Below are 17,660 nucleotides of genomic sequence, written 5' to 3'. Positions count from 1 at the left end.
GGAGAATTAGAAGAGGATATTTATATGGAACAACCTGAAGGTTTTGTTATTCCTGGAAAAGAAAAGCTTGTCTGTAAGTTAAAGAAATCTCTTTATGGATTGAAGCAATCCCCTAGACAGTGGTACAAGAGATTTGACACCTTTATGCTCTCTCAAGGTTTCAAAAGGTCTAATTATGATAGTTGTGTTTATTTGAAAACTGTCAATGGTTCAACTATTTATTTGCTCCTTTATGTTGATGATATGCTTATTGCTGCAAAGAGTATGTCAGAGATTAATGAACTAAAGAAGCAATTGAGTAATGAATTTGAGATGAAGGATTTGGGTGCAGCAAAGAAAATACTTGGCATGGAAATATCCAGAGATAGACCGTCTGGAAAAGTATATCTAAGTCAGAAGGGATATATTGATAAAGTTCTTCGTCGTTTTAATATGCATAATGCCAAGCCAGTAAGTACTCCGTTAGCTGCACACTTCAAATTATCATCAGCTTTATGTCCTAAGTCAGATGCAGATATTGAGTACATGTCTAGAGTTCCCTATTCGAGTGCAGTTGGTTCACTTATGTATGCCATGGTTTGTTCTCGTCCGGATTTATCATATGCATTGAGTGTTGTCAGTAGATACATGGCTAATCCTGGAAAAGAGCATTGGAAAGCAGTTCAGTGGATTTTCAGATACCTGCGAGGTACTTCTAATGCTTATTTACAGTTTGGGAAAACTAGAGATGGACTTGGTGGTTTTGTTGATTCTGATTTTGCTGGTGATTTGGATAAGAGAAGATCACTCACAGGTTATGTTTTCACCATTGGTGGTTGTGCTATGAGTTGGAGAGCAACTTTGCAGTCTATTGTGGTTTGTTCCACTACTGATGCCGAGTATATGGCTATTTCTGAGGCATGCAAAGAAGCTATCTGGTTGAAAGGTTTATATGCTGAGCTTTGTGGAGATTCATCTTGCCTACCGTGTTTAGTGACAGTCAAAGTGATATATATCTTACGAAGAATCCAATGTATCATGAGAGAACAAAGCACATTGATGTCAGATATCACTATATTCGAGATGTTGTTGCTGAAGGTGATTTGAAGGTATGCAAGATAAGTACTCATGATAATCCTGCTGATATGATGACAAAGCCAGTTCCGACCAATAAGTTTGAGCTTTGCTCAGGCTTAGTTGGTATTTCTCATTAGTCCTATGGACTTTGACGCACAAGGTGTTTATGCTGATTTGGATGGAGTTATTCACTTTCTTCGACTACTTGAGGGAATTTGGATCAAGGTGGAGATTGTTAAATTGTGATCCAAATTATATCATATTGGACTAGACATAGTACATACGGTATGGGCCTTTGCGTTGGTACCGACGCGTACGAGAACAACTCGTTTACTTGTCCTCCAAGGACTCTCATGTATTGCCCTCATATATACCCCATGTAGTCGCACCTCAGACGGTCTGTCGTCTCGTGCTTGTAATACTCCTCCTCATAGTGATTGTGCCTTCGTGCGTCCGTGGTTTTCTCCCACAAGGGTTTTCACGTAAAAATCCGTGTCTCTCGTGTCTCGTTTTTCTCGTTATTATCTAACAACAAGAATGAGGGCAAAAAAATGTGCTATAGCCACCTCTATTACACCGGTGTAATGTTCTAACAATGAGAAAAATTTAGTACACTACTTTACCTCAATGCCGTGGCACCAGCTCAATTCCTGCACGGACATCATTTGATCTAATCATCCACTTGAAACACGTGGTCAATATTAGCCAAGCTTAGGGTTTCTTGCTTCATGGATGACGACATGAACCTGCCCGCTAAGCTTAAGTTCTTTTTGTGTTGTTTCATTTTGAATTTTGAATTAACAAAAGTCATCTTTTGTTAGAAAATATATATAAGAAATACGGATCTCCTAGAGCCTCGTGACGAGGCAATGATTTATTCTTATGCTCGGGTTTTTATTTGTTGCCTTGACAATGAAATATTGATCTCCCTGCCAAAAATAATACCAGTTGAGATTGAATCAAGATCCAGTCACTTTTTACCAAAGGCTACATCAACTTCAGCTACCGAAAGATGATTGTGGCCGAAATGGTGTTGGCGATCAACGGAAACGTGTGACACGACATAAAAAGAAAAACACTTCAAACCGCAGGGAGCATATAGGGTGTAAAACATTCTCAACCTTGTATTTCTATTATTACAAAAGCTGATGTGTTTAATATTTCTGAAAAAAGAAAAACACAAAGATGGATCCACCGTGAACGACCTGGAGCCACGGAGACCAGAGAATGTACTCCACAAACTGCACTGTGGCCTCGAGCACCGGCCAATGGACACCACATCACGTCGAAAATGCTTTCATGGCTATTGTGAGGAGCTGTGACACGCCAACGTGGACATGTACGTCGCCCACCGGGCGTCTCTTCTGGGGACGTACGCATGTCCGTTTTCGCTTCGTCCCGGCCTCTCGCTCTCGCCCTCTCCCGAAACTTGGTGGAGCACCGGCCGGCCGCTGGAGTCTGCCGTCCGATCTCCTGTACACATCGGTGCACGCACGTTACGCACAGGAGCTCCACACAGCCGAGGGCCGAGGCCTCCGGATGATATGCTGCTTTCACTACAGCGGCGATCCTCAGCCGCGCACCGCCAATTGTTCGCCGACCAAGCCATGCCATGGACACGCGTGCTTGTCAAGTTCGATCGACAAGGCGCACAATCGTCACAAGATTCCGTCGCTCCAATCGCCACAAGCTTTCGCCCACCCGCACGATCGCGCGCGCGGCGGCGAGCAGATCCATCATCCTCCACCGGCCAACGCCATATCGGCGCAAAGTTGGCGTGCAAGAAGAAAAGGTGGCACTCCCGTATCCTCCACTCTGCTCGATCGATCGTGCGTGCGTGCGCGTCGTAGTTGGTTCTGTAGCTCGATCGTATGCACCACGCCAGCGGTGCACTTGTAGTGCAATGCTCATTCAGGTTCAGAGTTCTAGAGCTACGACAATTTCATTTTCGTAGTCCGGCACAATGAGAATTGCGAACTACGTGTGCTTTTACGGCAAACGGACGTGCGTGGTGAGCAACGGCTGAAGCCTGCAGGCTCTTGCCGGTCTCTGTTCGATCTTCTTCCATTCAAGTAAGAATTTTGTTCGGACTATGGTTGTCAAAAGGAGAGCCCCACAATCTCGGACTCCATTCGATCCTACGTGACATCGTTTGGCAGCAGCAAAGCGACCGTCTCTCTCTCTTTTTTAATAAAAAGAGAGTTTTCTCTCTGATTTCTATAATAAAAAACCACAGGGTCTTTTAGGGCAACTCCAACGCACACGACCCCAAACCGCCGTTTTTTTTGTCCGAATTTCGTCCATTTGAGGATGGTAATGAGGCGGCGGCCGGTCTTTTTAAGGGATGTGTTGGCTGTGCGCCCAACACGTGGCCTCATCTTAGGCTCTTGGCTGTATCTTGTCCACATACATTTTTTGGCCTCATTTCTTATATTATTTCATCAACGGTTTTTTGATACACTAAAGTATATTCACCAAATCTGCGCCCAACACGTGGCCTCATCTTAGGCTCTTGGCTGTATCTCGACCACATACATTTTTTGGCCTCATTTCTTATATTATTTCATCAACGGTTTTTTGATACACTAAAGTATATTCACCAAATCTTAACTAGAATAGCAAGACCAAAGAAAACAAAAACTACAAGCAAGCATTTTAAAAGATGTCCAATTTCCGTAACTGCTCGGCTTCTAGAAGTTGGATTAGTATCTTCTCGATGCTTTCATTGTTGATCTGCGGATTCTCGATCTTGCATACTTCTTTCTTCTTCGATAATAAAGAAGTAGATGTTGCTTCTTCGCATCTAGTCTCATCTCTAGCCTCTATTCTAGCAACAAGTGCACGGATATCTATCAAATTTCGTTCTATTAATAGACCGACGTATTCTTCTTCCCAATACCAAAACTTGCATCCATCCTACACAAAAAAATTGAGTACAAGCAAAGAGCTATCGAAAATGGGCCGAATCCGGGAGCACAACTGAAGCTAAACTAGCACATACCCCATCATTTTTGCACTTGACGAAACCCCATTCAGGATGTTCCGGCGTTGTAGACACGCGGCGCATGACCTTCGGTGGACAGTCGCCGCACTTTATGAGCGGCAACGGTGCGTCAACGAGCCTTTGGACCAGCACCGAGCCTGGACGACGGCCGTTCTTGTATTTGTCGGCGATCCGGCGACGGGATAGATCTGAGCGGCTAGAGGCGGAGTCAATACATGCAGGCAGCCTGGGAGCATTCTCGGGCCTGTGCGGTCTAATACCCGGCCAATCTGGCACGGCGCAGCCTCCGGCAACGGGGTGCGCTCAAATCCAGCCAAATCCGCTCCAAATCCGGTGACCAGAAGTGCTAAAATCAGACGGCCGGGGCTGGACAGGTTGTTGGTGTAATACCCTACTACTGCAAGAGGTACCGAGGTTCAGGCCACCTTGTTGGTGTAATACCCTACTCCTGCATTTGCTCTTTATTTCATACGGTGTCTCGTTACAATGTGTGACTTGAGTTGTGGATGAGTCCCCCACAGTGAGTCCGCAACATTCCCCTATTTATAGGGCCTGTCCGGACCTCTCGCGGAGGCTCTCATTGGTAGAATATTGCATTGGGTAGGCTGGCTCTAGCTTGTATCGATAGAGTATGGCCGTCTGCGCCACGCGCGTACATGCTTGCGATGATTATTCTCGGAGCATTGCATTACACTATGGATGTTTGGATGCCCCTTTCTTCGTACAAGGGGGATCTGTGATGAGGTGCCGCCACTGTAGCGGCGTGCGGAGCAGGCGAAATATCTTGTAGCCACTATAGTCGACTTCACCCATATGGAGATCTTATCGGAGCTCATGCGCGTGGACTAGTCATTCATCCTCCATCCCTCCGCTGACATGGCAAGCAGCGATAAGGGTATGGGGCGTTACGAACTAGCCCGAAATTGGGATCCTCTCTCTTCGGCCGGATCAATAGCGTGAGAGCACCACATCCCGGGAGGCCTTTGCAAAGTGCTTCCCGGGAAAGGTAAGACCCTGTACTCAGAACCATTTCATGGCAGCTTGCGTCATAGTTCACTAGGCTGATTGAAGTCATTTGGTGTTGTGCCCTTGTCGAGGAATATCCATGAACCCATTGTCGAGACCCAGTGCCCCGGGCTAGCAATACCCTGATTTTGCTTACGCCGACAATATCCCTCATTATGAAAATGTTCCCCTAGCTTTTTTATTTTTGCTAGATTTATCCAATTCTTTAATCACAACAATAGGTTTACCTCCAGAGTTATGTGGGACCCTAACTTTTTTGTCCTTTTTAGTGAAAATAGTGTTTAAATGATCCCAACTATCATCTTTTGTATCCTTATCACTATCTCCCTCATCCCCAAACAGTTCTTCAATGTTATGTTATCCTGTTTGAATTACAGGTCTCATCTCATTAATGGAGTTGAGAATTTATTAGAATTATTATTTATCCACAAGTCAACTCTGACTTGTTCAACTAGCTTAATAAGATTGATATGATAATTGATTATCCAATACTTTTTGTAAATCCACCGCATATCATGGGCCAAATAAGAAAGTTTATTGTTAGAAGAATCAAGAACATTAAGGATGCTTTCCTCATCAGAGTCATCTTTATTGGCAGCCCTCTCCTTAGCTAGATCTGCAATCTTCAGATCCTCTCTGTCCTTAAGGCTATCACATCTTCTGATCATCTCAGGCCCCTTGTTGCCACCTTTTTGTTTATTTTTGGCTTTTTTTATCATAGTACCAAAGGAATCCTGCCCTTGACTTGCATTATAATCAACCAGGTCTAGATCCTCCTGCTCCTTTTTAGTTGAGTCGGGGGTCCTCAATTCTCTTGTTAGCATCCATCCTTCATCTCATTTTCCTCTTCCAGGTCCTCATCAAATCCTCTGTCTAGAGTCTTATTGCCAGTTTTAGATCCATCGGTTTTCAGTTTCTCAAATTCAAACATAGGTCTAAAAATTTGTTGTGACATATACAATGCAAATTTCAAAGAACGTACCGTACATTAGAATATGCTCGGATGATTTCGTTTCCTTTCCATGGGAAACGTACGTGCGCGCGTCGTGAGCAGCGCAAGGCTGTTTCTCATCTCTATTCGATCTTCTTCTGCTCAAGGCGTAAAAAAAAAGACCATTCTTTCCCGTAAGATTTCATTATCTTTTCAGAGAAACGTACTCCCTCTCCTTATGGAGTTTGTTATATTAGATGTGCTCTCTGAAAAAAAATCGCTTTCAACTAGTGATTACGGGAGAATAAATCAGATTAAGAATGAGCTGGAGGAAACTTGGAAGAAGGAAGAAATTGCCTTATGGCAGATATCCAGAGATAGGAAAATCTTGGAAGGGGATCATAATAGTGCTTATTTTATAGCTCTGGCTAATCATAGACATTGCAAAAACCATTTAACAGAATTGAACGGCCCTGATGGCCCTGTCACCTCCACTGCAGACATGTTGTCTATTGCTACTACCTTTTATAAGAAGTTATTTTCTTTCAAACCTAAACCTGACATTCATCTACACTCAAATTTCTGGGCGGAATGTGATTTGGTTACGGAGGAGGATAGATTGATCCTGGAGAGACCCTTTTCAGAGGAGGAAATTAGAGATGCTATCAAGAATTCTTATGTGGGGGGGGGGGGGGCTGGTCCGTATGGCCTCTCCTTTATTTTCTATCAAAAATTCTGGGAGTTGATCAAAAATGACTTTATGTGGATGGTTAAAGATTTTGAAAATGGTAATCTTGATGTCTCTAGATTGAATTTTTCTATTATTACCCTTATTCCTAAAGTTAGCAATGCTAAAGATTTGAAAAATTTCAGACCTATTAGTCTTGGTAACCGCTGTGTTAAGATCTTCTCCAAAGCCATGAACACTAGGGCTTATCCCATTTGTGACAAGATTATTTCTTAAACCAAACTGCTTTCATAAAAGGGAGATTTATCCTGGAAAGTGTGGTTATGGCTCATGAGGTGATCCATGAGATCTATAGAACAGGGACTAGCGGGTTCGTTTTGAAGCTTGATTATGAAAAAGCCTATGATAAGGTGAATTGGGATTTCCTTGTGGAAATGCTTAGATCCAAAGGTTTTGGGGAAAAATGGATTGGATGGGTGTGTAGTTGCTTACATCAAGGAACATTTTTTGTTAGGATTATGATACCAATGGCCCACATTTTGTGGGTGGGAAAGCACTTAAAACAAGGAGACCCTTCATCTCCTTTACTCTTTAATTTGGTAGCTGATGTTTTTTCTAAAATGCTTAAGAAAGCTGCTAGTTGGGATTTGATCAAGGGGCTTTTGCCTCATGTAATACCAGGTGGTGTGGTCAGCCTGCAATATGCTGATGTACCCTGCTTTTCTTAGAAGCCTCTGTTGAGCATGCTAGGAACCTCAAGTGGGTCCTGGCATGCTTTGAAAAACTTTCTGGTTTGTGTATTAATTTCCACAAAAGTGATCTTCATACTATTCATATAGATGAGGAGATTTCTAGGGAATTTGCTCAAATCTTTTGTTGTCAAATTGGGGATTTCCCCTTTAAGTATTTAGGTGTTCCTCTGCATTATAAGAAGCTCAGAAGGGAGGACATCCAACCTATTATTGATAGAATCATTAGGAACACTGCTGGGTGGCTGGGGAGAAATTTATCTTATAGAGGGAAGCTTATTCTTCTTACCACCTGTATTGCCAGCATCCCTACCTACTTGATGTCCATTATGAAATTTTCTAAGTGGGCAATTGATGCTATTACATCTCAGATGTCTCACTTCTTTTGGGGTAATGTGGGTGATAATCATAAATACCATTTGGCCAATTGGGGGATGATTTCCCAGAAGAAAGAATGGGGTGGTATGGGTGTCCCTAATCTTAGGGAATTCAATATGTCATTGCTAGCTGCTTGGAGTAAACATTTTTTATAATAGAGACAGTGACTGGAAAAGGCTTCTTAGGTTTAAATATAGTGTGGATGAACCTAACATTCTCTGGTCCGGAACTGGGGTGGGCTCTCCTTTTTGGAAGAGCATCACCTGGGCTTTTTCAGCTGCCAAAAATTTCTATAAGTGGGTTCCTGGGAATGGTAGAAATGTGTCATTTTGGCATGACACTTGGATTGGTGATTATTCACTCAAAACTAGGTTCTGGGATTTATAAACTATTTGTCAGCAACAAGATGCTTCTGTTGCCCAAGTTTGGGATGGGGTGAACTTGCAGTTGACCTTTAGGAGATGTGTGGATGAGTGTACTTTATGCATGTGGGAAGAAATGTTAGATCTGGTTAGAGGTTTTTCCCCTTCTAATGTTGCTGATAAACCTGTTTGGTCCTTAGAAAGTAAGGGTTTATACTCTGTGAAATCTCTTTATAAAATGATCAATTTTGGGGGAGTGACTTCTGTTTGAAAGGATTACATTTGGAGAATCAAAGTTCCCCCAAATATCCATGTGTTTCTTTGGTTAATGGTGCACAACAAAAGTTTAACCAGAGATAATTTGTCAAAACGTCAACATGTTGAGGGTATGACATGTGTTTTCTGCAATGAGCCTGAAAATATACACCATTTGTTCTTTGACTGTGTGGTTGCCCAACAAGTCTGGGGAGTAATATCTGATTGTGCTAAGATGCCTACCCCTGAATCATTTAATTCATTTATCTCCTTCTGGAAGAAGAAAAGGCGCTATAAAGATATTAATTTAGTCTCTGGTGCTACCTTATGGAGCTTATGGTTGCTTGGAAATGAATTTGTTTTCCAGGGGCGAAGGTGGCGAAGTATCAGGTGTGTGTTGGATATGGTGGGGAAACACATTCGCCAATGGAAAGTTCTGTGTGCGGACTCCCAAGCCGCGCTACTCCTCCGATGCTTGAGGCTGCTCGACCATCATCACAAGGAATTGCTTAGGATCGCTTGGCGTGTGGATGACGCTGGGTAGTTAGATAATGGAGCTGCTGTTTTGTTGTGCGTGAATGTTCTCATATAGCTCCCCGTCAAAAACAAAGTTCTCATATAGCTAGGTTGCTCTTCTTCCTTTGGCTTCAGGCTTGATAAGTTTCGTTGAGAGAGATGTTAAACTTTCAGTTTTGTAATAATTCTGCTACAGCTTCTGTCTAGCTGGAGCCGAGAGCTGTTAACAGTCCGATGTGGTTTCGCCTTTGCTTTTTAATAAAAGTTGAGGCAGGGGGCAACCCCTATTATTTCAAAAAAAAAAATACTCTCTCCATAAAGAGATAGTGATTTAAACGCTCTAGTGCATACGTGGTGATCAACGGCAGGCTAGCTGTTGCTTTTCCTTCTTTTCCCTGCTGCGGCTGATGACTCTAGTCCAAAGGAAAGCAGAGCCCCAGGATCTGGGACTCGGATCCGATCCTACGATCCATCCTTTTCATCAGCAAAAGCCACAGACAGAATGTTTTCTTGCCACACGCCCACACCCCACACGCGCGCCGTCCCAGCAACGAAAGAACCACCACCCCACGCTTTTCTCTAGAACACCAGGCCGGGTGGTGCGCGTGCGGCTACTGTTTCTGCCCTGCCGCCTGTTCGACGTGCGTATAAATAGAGGCCACGGCGAGCTCGGAGTCCTCATCATCACTCGCTAGCTCGATCGACTCCTGTCATTTATTACAACGTGTTTTCTTTCTGCATGGCTTCCTCGGCAGCTTTCTTCCTCCTCGCCGTTGCTGCTCTGCACGTGTGTTGCTGCCGCGGGCAAGGCCGTGACGGCGGCGCCGTGGCGGCGATCTACAGCCTCGGCGACTCCATCACGGACACGGGGAACCTGGCCAAGGAGGCGCCGCCCGGCGCCTTTGAGACCATCAAGCACCTCCCCTACGGCGTCACCTTCGGCCGCCCCACCGGCCGCTGCTCCGACGGTCTCCTCATGATCGACTTCCTAGGTACGTCGTACAATTAGAATTGCAATGTTTCTCAAGCTCCGGGCTACATGCTCTGGTTCAGAGTGAACAGGAATGGTACTGCACGTAGTAAACCTACGTGACACTCACTCAGTGTTCTGCTCTCACGTGCAAATGCAGCTCACGACATGGGCCTCCCGTTCCTCAACCCTTACCTGGCCAAGAACACGAGCTTCGACCACGGGGTGAACTTCGCCGTCGCCGGAGCCACCGCCATGGACCCCGCCGACCAGTCCAACCGGACCTTCTCCCTCAAGCTGCAGCTCCGGTGGTTCAAGGACTTCATGAAGTCCACCTTCGACACCGACGAAGGCAATTCAAAAAATTTCTTCCCTCTTATTACTGTCTCTCAGCCTCAGTGCACACTCTGTTTTCAACGGTCAGGCATACTAATTCTCTATGTAAAATTTGTGCGTGCAGAAATTCGCAAAAGGCTCCAATCTTCTCTGGTTCTGGTCGGGGAGATCGGAGGAAATGACTACAACTACGCGTTGTTCGGGAACAAGTCTGTCAGTGAGGTGGAGAAACTGATCCCGGCCGTGGTTCAGACCATCATCGACGCCACCAAGGTACTAATAGTACCATCAAACAACTTCTCTTACACGTACGGCTCAGTGGAGAAACTAATCCTGTGCCTCCATCACAGGAAGTGCTGGACATGGGCGCGAGCAGAGTCATCGTCCCGGGCAACTTCCCCATCGGCTGCTTCCCGAGCTACCTCACCGCGATGGCCTCGCCGGAGCAGTCGGCCTACGACTCCGCGGGCTGCCTCAAGGACCTCAACCTCTTCGCCGCAAAGCACAACGCGCAGCTCCAGCGAGCCGTCGCCGGCCTCCGGTCGTCGTACCCCGACGCCGCCATCGCCTACGCCGACTACTTCAACTCCTTCCTCAGCCTCCTCAAGGGCGCCCCGGCGCTCGGCTTCGACGAGAATAGCACACACACGGCATGCTGCGGCGCCGGCGGCAGGTACAACTACGACGAGAGGCGGATGTGCGGCGTGGAGGGGACGGCGGCGTGCGCGGACCCGTCGGCGTACGTGAGCTGGGACGGCATCCACATGACGCAGGCGGCGTACAAGGAAATGTCCAGGCTCATCTACCATGGGAGGTACCTGCAGCCGCAGATACTCAGCTTCCAGGAGTAGAATGGGCAGACATGATGAAACTGTCTGGTACTTCATGGTGGAAGCCTCGCCGCGACATTTTGAGCCTTGGACGAGTTCTTCCATGAGGACTATGTTACATATGCGCTCTGCGCTATGTATCCAGATTAAACTGCTCCGAGCTAAAGTAAAAGTAAAGATGCAGTTTAGCATGTCGAGCAGGGTACACAGTTACAAACAAAGTTACATCTCTCAAGTAAATTGAGAGGATTTTACAGTTGATCTAGTACACAGTTACAAACTTACATTTCTCTAAGTTACAAAGTTACTGCATAAGAGTGGCTTACCCCTGGTATGTTTGCCTCAGTTCATGAATCTAGCTGAGAGTACGAGGGCAAATCTTATAGGCAAAAACCACGGGCAAATACACGTGCCCAAGTTCAAACACTGACAGCTAAGATTTAACAGCCTTGATTTGAACTATGTTAAACAACTACCTACATCGAGAATACCAGTTGAACTCAAAATTCTGGCGAACCATCTTCAGTGCAAAGTTCTTTGAAACGGGACAGCAACAATGTTAAATCCAGATCAGCTCCATGCTTCTTCCAAGCTTCCTCAAACTGCTGCCCCTTGCATCTACAAGAGTACATCTTACTATGAGAAGACCGAATGATAGATCTCAGAGGAAGAAATGATGAAATGTAGTAATAAGTACAAAAAAAAAATCAAGGAGTTCTCGCTGGGTATGCCCATAAGTACTCCCTCCGTTCCAAAATAGATGACCCAACTTTGTACTAACTTTAGTACAAAGTTGGGTCATCTATTTTAGAACGGAGGGAGTATATATTAAGATTTAAGGCAACAGCAATTTTCCCCTGAATCCAAGCGGCAGAAACCAACAGAAGGTAACCAGTAGCTTCCTGGACATAAACTGACTTGGTTCGTGTGCAGTCTAAACATGCTGGGATGAAATAATAAAAGGTTACCTAGAACACTAATTCGTAAAAGTAATAAGCAAGATACAGTGAAGAATAAGATACGAGTATCTAATTTAAGTGCCCTGCCAGCAAGTAGCACCCAGATAGTAGACTGATAACTGGTGTACAATTCTAATTTCCGAACCTAATTACTCTGAGAGATATTCAACTGTCATTTGATAGTATTAGTACCGAAATGCTTTAAACGGGAAATAGCTAATGTAAAATTTATCTGCTTAATGCGACTTCGTTTTAGCTGGTCGTGACCAAGAAACCACCAGAATGTGATGCAAAAACTAAAATCACTAGTGAAGAATAATCTTACTTCTGGAGTAGCATGAGTATTTCCATTATGTGATTTCTCATCATCTCACGGCTCTTTCGTGTGGCTGACTCTTTATACAAAAGAACAAGCTCATCCACCAGCCTAAATACAAATAAAGTGAGTTGGAAGCTTCCAGATTCAGCAAGTGGAGAAACAGAAGATAGCGATAAGAAGTATCATAACTCCTAGTACCTTGAAGTGTAGGGTGACTTCCTGATCCAGGTAAGCTTAATAACTGTATGAATTCGTTCTAAAACCTGCAAACGATTCATGGCTAAAATATATTAAAAAAGGCTCTTGTCTATCAATACCTACATAATAATTTCATATAATTACAAGGCTAAAGTTTAATTGTCCTCTACTGTGGGTGTGTGTATCATGGAACTGTCTACCAATACGCGTATAATTACATTGTCCATAATCAGGGCAATTTCCTTACCAGAAGAACTGTTCTATCATCATCAGCATGCATCCATTGGAAAAAGAGAGAGAACAGGAGACGAAAATGTGCTAACAGAAAGAGTCCCATAGAATCGAAAACCGGCCCGATAAGGGTAAGCCATGCAACACGACGTTCTTTGTTTAGTGGTTGCCGTTCCAGGTGGCCCAGCATCTCAGAAAGCACACGGTCGTACCTGGAGCCGATGGAAAACTGAAGTTAAAGTTAAAAAAAAAAAGACAAGACTTGCAGTTGAGGTTTATAGTAGATATGAACCAGACTGATGGTACCTATAAAACTCATATTAGCATGCAAACATTTCCAGTAGACAGCTGAGTAACTTAAGTCAGTGTCTTTTTGCTAGCTTTGCATTCTTCAGACAGTGACCACAACCATTATCTCAGATTCCCAATGATGATGATGCACTTCAATCCAAGTAGAACAAATTATGTCCAAGTTGCTTTTGAGTGACTATTGACAAACAAAAATAGAAGATGATGTATAACTGTCTTTATCTCACTTAAAAGCAGCTTTCAGTTTTAAACCATTCCATTTGTAAATGTGGATTTCCCAAGCCATCATTAAAATATCAGGACCACATTTTCATCACACTTAACAAAAATTTCCTTTCCATATCACTCTCCTTACTAGCCTTTTGGTGCAAAGGAAAAGGCTATACCACTGTTCTCAAAATGTTAGCTGAGTAGTACATTTGTATCATACTCCCTCCGATCCATAATAAGTTTTGAACTAAGGTTAGTTCAACCTTAGTTGAAAATGACGACACTTATTTTGGATCGGAGGGAGTAATAATTATCTTATACATTTCCAAATACCCATACTCCAGTGTAATTCAGAGAAGGATGAGGTTTGTTCCTCCAGAGATAGTAAATCTTGAAAGAATAGACATGATTACAACATGGAATAAAGCAGAAAAAATACAAGTAGGAAAAGATTGTACCAAGGGCTACGTGGATTGCTTCTCTGAGTGCAAGTCAACAACAGCACCGATACCTCAACAACGCGATACCACAACTCATCATCTGCAGGAATGTTATGGCAACACGCATCAAGTATTGCATCTTCATACAAACTTAATTCTGTTACTTTCACATTCTTTGCTATGTGCATGAAGCTAATCATTCCTTGTTCCTGTCAATCATACGGATCATTCTCACTCAAAATGCCCACCAACAGCAATTTAGGGGAAATTGAAATAAGCACTACTGGTCTAGCTGAAGGCGGTTAAAGAAAAACTTAGGCCCGCTGTTCAGCACATACTAATGTTATCCTCAATAGTAACCAAAAAAGAACATCATCATACCTTAACGTCTGGTGACCAATGATCCAATGCCGTCAAAGCACATGGAATGACTAACCAGCACAGACCGCCAAGCTTGGGGTAATTAACCTGAAACACTCAGAGAAGCAACTTCAGTAAACACCTTTAATGCTGAAATACTTCAAAATTAGTGACTGGAGCTTCTGGTGCTGTCACAGGTACTTACTGCAACACATTTTCTGTTTCTCACAGTAATTTGAACATTTTGATTCAGGCAGGTGTCAAGTTTTCCTAAATAAACTACTCCTTACTACAATCCAGCCACGGTCCTAGAATTTACTTTGCAAAGAGAATGATGCTTGTGTAACTATCATGGAGCACGAACCTGAGACAACAGCCACCGGAACTGGTGCGCGGCGACAAAGGCGTGCTCCTTGGGCGGCTTCACGGCGCCAATCATCATCATGTCATCATTGGCGTCCACGCCTGTATCCTTCAGCACGGCCTTCAGCGGCGGCACTGCCTCTGGCATCATGGCCACCAACATCTCCCCGATGACGGCCCACCCGCCCATCGCCGCCATCTCCTCCATCGCGGCGGCGGCCGCCTTGGAGAGCACCTCCGGGACCCAGTGCAGTGCGGGGGCCTCCGCGGAGGCCGCGCGGGCGGCGGCGCAGAAGAGGAGCAGATCCACGGCCTCCTTGCCGGCCCCGCCCGTCTGGGCCTGAGATGTGGACGGGAGGAGAGATGCGAGGAGGGATTTCATGGAGGTGTCGGAGCCTTCGGGGGGCGCGTAGGGCGCCGCGGCGAGCAGGGAGCGGAGCGGGGAGGCAACGCGGAGCAGGTCCTCGCGGCGGAGGGCCGCCGAAGCGGCGGCTGTGGAGGGCGGCGGCATGGCTACCCGACGGCCCTACCCGTTTGTTGAGTGGGTTACCCGCGACCTGCCCCGAGTTGATGGTGCTGCCGCCGGTCCCACCTGTCAGACCCATCCCAAACTCCGGCTCCCCTAGGCCGCTAGGGTATGTACAATGCATAGCCTTAAGGTGATGCCTCGCATGCCATCTAGGATCAGATATGACGTAAAGTAGGTTTGGATTGAGAAGCAGGATCCTCTCCACAAGGCGGGTGCTTAAAGAGAAAAAATGTGGTCCGGTGACAAAAGCTGAAAAGGTTGGAGTGAAAAGTAGAGATGCATGTATACTAGAGTCTTTATTTTTTTATTTCTTAATGAGGCCCATTAGTGATAGCTTGCATTGAAGAGAAAAATTAATGTAGATGCTTCAAAATGGATTACTTTTTTGTCATTGGCATATGTATCCATATGCCACCATTGTACATGCCCTAAGGCCAATGGCCAATGGTTAGCTTCAAAGGTGCTACTGTGACGCCCGGATAATCAAGCTACAGTAATTCACTGTTAATGATACCATGTCATCACTATTACTGTTGCTGATCGTCACTTTATCCAAATCTCAATTCAAATTCAAGTTCGAATTAAAGCCCAGAATTTAAATTTCTCAAACACGTAAAATAAAATGTTCAGAGTGTGGCAAATATTCCATAACTAATTATGGTGGTGACCCAGCACTTTTGAAAAGTATTTTAATCCTCTTTGTGAATATAACAGTGGCTAAAAGTAATTATTATATGCTTTTTAAATTATAAAAATACTAAACTACTTTATTTTAACCTCAAACTAAATGTGGCAGTGGTATAATTAGTAAAACCAATTTAGGAGTTGTTCCTATAATTTATAAAGCTAATTTCTATTCAAAAATAAAAGAAAACTAAAACTATAAAAAAATAACAAAGAATAAATAAAATAAAAGCCCCACAACCCCATGCCCCCCGGGCCTTGACCCAACAGGTTCAGCTGGCCCACTCTAACCCCTCGCCCCTTTTCCCTGTACCTCGGGCGCGTCCGACCGAGCGCCCGCTCGCGCTCGTCCCCGTCGAACCCCCTCACCGGCGATGGCCAGGAGGATAAGGCCTCCACCGAGGCACCCCCTATATTTTTTCTTCCCCTGCCTCCGCCCACTTCCACATGCCCCAGCGCTGTCCACTCACCTCGCGCTTTCCCTCCTCACCGATTCCCCATCTCTCGAGTGCGGTCATCACCGACCACCACGCTCCGTCGCGGCCACCGGCGTTTCTGCGCCAGCAGCTCATGTCCACGAGCACCGCCTCGTTCGTCTCCGTCGTCTGGAGCCGTCCATTCGAGCCGGGCGATGCCACTGCGCGCAGATCGAGCCGGTCCCGTCTTCTGCATCACCGGCAATCACCACCGCCTACGACCTTGGATCGACGCGGAGGACCACCAGCACCGTCGTCCACTTCGTCTTCTTCCTCGGATCACCGTCGTCGTCCGCGTCGACCCGCCGCTCCCTGCGCTACTCAGCCCCGAGGGACCTCCATGCGTCCACACGGTGAGCACCGCCCTGTTTCCCCCTCACTTTTCCCTACTGCCTCGCGCGTAGTTCGCCCACGCGGCTCCCGACCGCGTCTAGGGCGCCCCTGCTCACCCGCACAGAACCGCCGCTACGCTCCCGTCGCCCGGAGCTCACCCGAGGCCGCATGCTCCGGCCGTTCCTTGCAACGCACACGCCCGCCTCTACCCGTTCGCCGCCCGCGGCCTGCTGGCCGCTCTCTTGGCCGAGCCCACGCTCGCGCTGTGTCCCCGCTCGACCCGCCTGCTCGCCAACGCCTCTGTACGCCACCGCTGCCGCCGGAGCCCTTCGCTGCAACAGCCACAGCTGCCTCCGCCTGCTGCCGCAATTGTCGTCGCTAGCGCCGCCCGTAGCTGCTGCTGCTCCTCTCTACTGCCGCCGCCGTTGAACTGCTGCTGCTCCCCGCCAGCTCCGCTGCCGCTGCAGCCTCAGCCCCGCTCGCCCGCCTCTGGCTCGCCTCCACCGACCGCGCTGCCCTTCCGCTCCGTTGCGTCAGCGCCTGCGCCACGCCTCCACCGGTCGCCCCGTCGCACACGCCGCTGCCCCGCTTGCCTCCTGCCGGCCAGTGCCTGCCTGCTGCAGTCCGTCGCGGCTCGCGCTCCCTGCTGGCCGCCCTGCGCGCGCCCCCTCCCGCGCCTGGCCGCCGGAGCCCGGCCGGCGGAGCTCTCTGCTCCGATCTGTTGGGTACCCCCGCCCGCGCCCATAAAACGCCCTCTCCAGTGGCCTCTTGGGCCACTGGCAGCTGGGGCCCACAACCCCGCCTTTTTGTAGAAAAAATGTTAATAAAATGAAATAATTAATTAATTAGTTAAATGGTTACTTAACTTAATTAATTAATCTAATGAACTAGATTTGTCAGTTAAATCAGTATTTAGTTAGCTGGGTCAATGACATGGGGCCCCCACCCCCTGTTGACCAGTCAAATGTTGACTGGTCAACTGGGACCCCCTGGCCCACCTGTCAGCCACTGGGTACAGTTCTATGTACCCTGTGCTGGGTGCATCTAGCATTTTAGCATTTATTTTCGAATTATTAATAATTTCAGAATATTGCTAAAACTTTAGAAAACCATAAAAAATAATCCATAACTCGGATGAAAAAGTTTTA

At 46.2% G+C, this 17,660-nt stretch overlaps 2 protein-coding genes across 2 annotated transcripts; one reads left to right on the top strand and one right to left on the bottom strand.

Annotated features, from left to right (window-relative positions):
• The first annotated feature begins 9,665 nt into the window (after window positions 1-9,665).
• On the top strand, window positions 9,666-11,416 carry LOC123166632 (acetylajmalan esterase). The gene is made up of 3 exons (XM_044584437.1): window positions 9,666-9,957; window positions 10,096-10,544; window positions 10,622-11,416. The coding sequence occupies exons 1-3, from the start codon at window positions 9,705-9,707 to the stop codon at window positions 11,120-11,122; spliced, it is 1,203 nt and encodes a 400-aa protein (XP_044440372.1). The 5' UTR covers window positions 9,666-9,704; the 3' UTR covers window positions 11,123-11,416.
• On the bottom strand, window positions 11,312-15,055 carry LOC123166631 (uncharacterized protein At2g39910). The gene is made up of 7 exons (XM_044584435.1): window positions 14,492-15,055; window positions 14,149-14,235; window positions 13,786-13,976; window positions 12,825-13,020; window positions 12,578-12,642; window positions 12,386-12,487; window positions 11,312-11,719 (listed from the first exon to the last, which is right to left on the bottom strand). The coding sequence occupies exons 1-7, from the start codon at window positions 14,999-15,001 to the stop codon at window positions 11,602-11,604; spliced, it is 1,269 nt and encodes a 422-aa protein (XP_044440370.1). The 5' UTR covers window positions 15,002-15,055; the 3' UTR covers window positions 11,312-11,601.
• Window positions 15,056-17,660: the final 2,605 nt, after the last annotated feature.

Source organism: Triticum aestivum, chromosome 7D (assembly GCF_018294505.1).
Source record: "Triticum aestivum cultivar Chinese Spring chromosome 7D, IWGSC CS RefSeq v2.1, whole genome shotgun sequence".
NCBI lineage: Eukaryota > Viridiplantae > Streptophyta > Magnoliopsida > Poales > Poaceae > Triticum > Triticum aestivum.
Note: the sequence above shows the minus strand (reverse complement) of the source record. Positions and strands in the feature narration are given on the sequence as shown.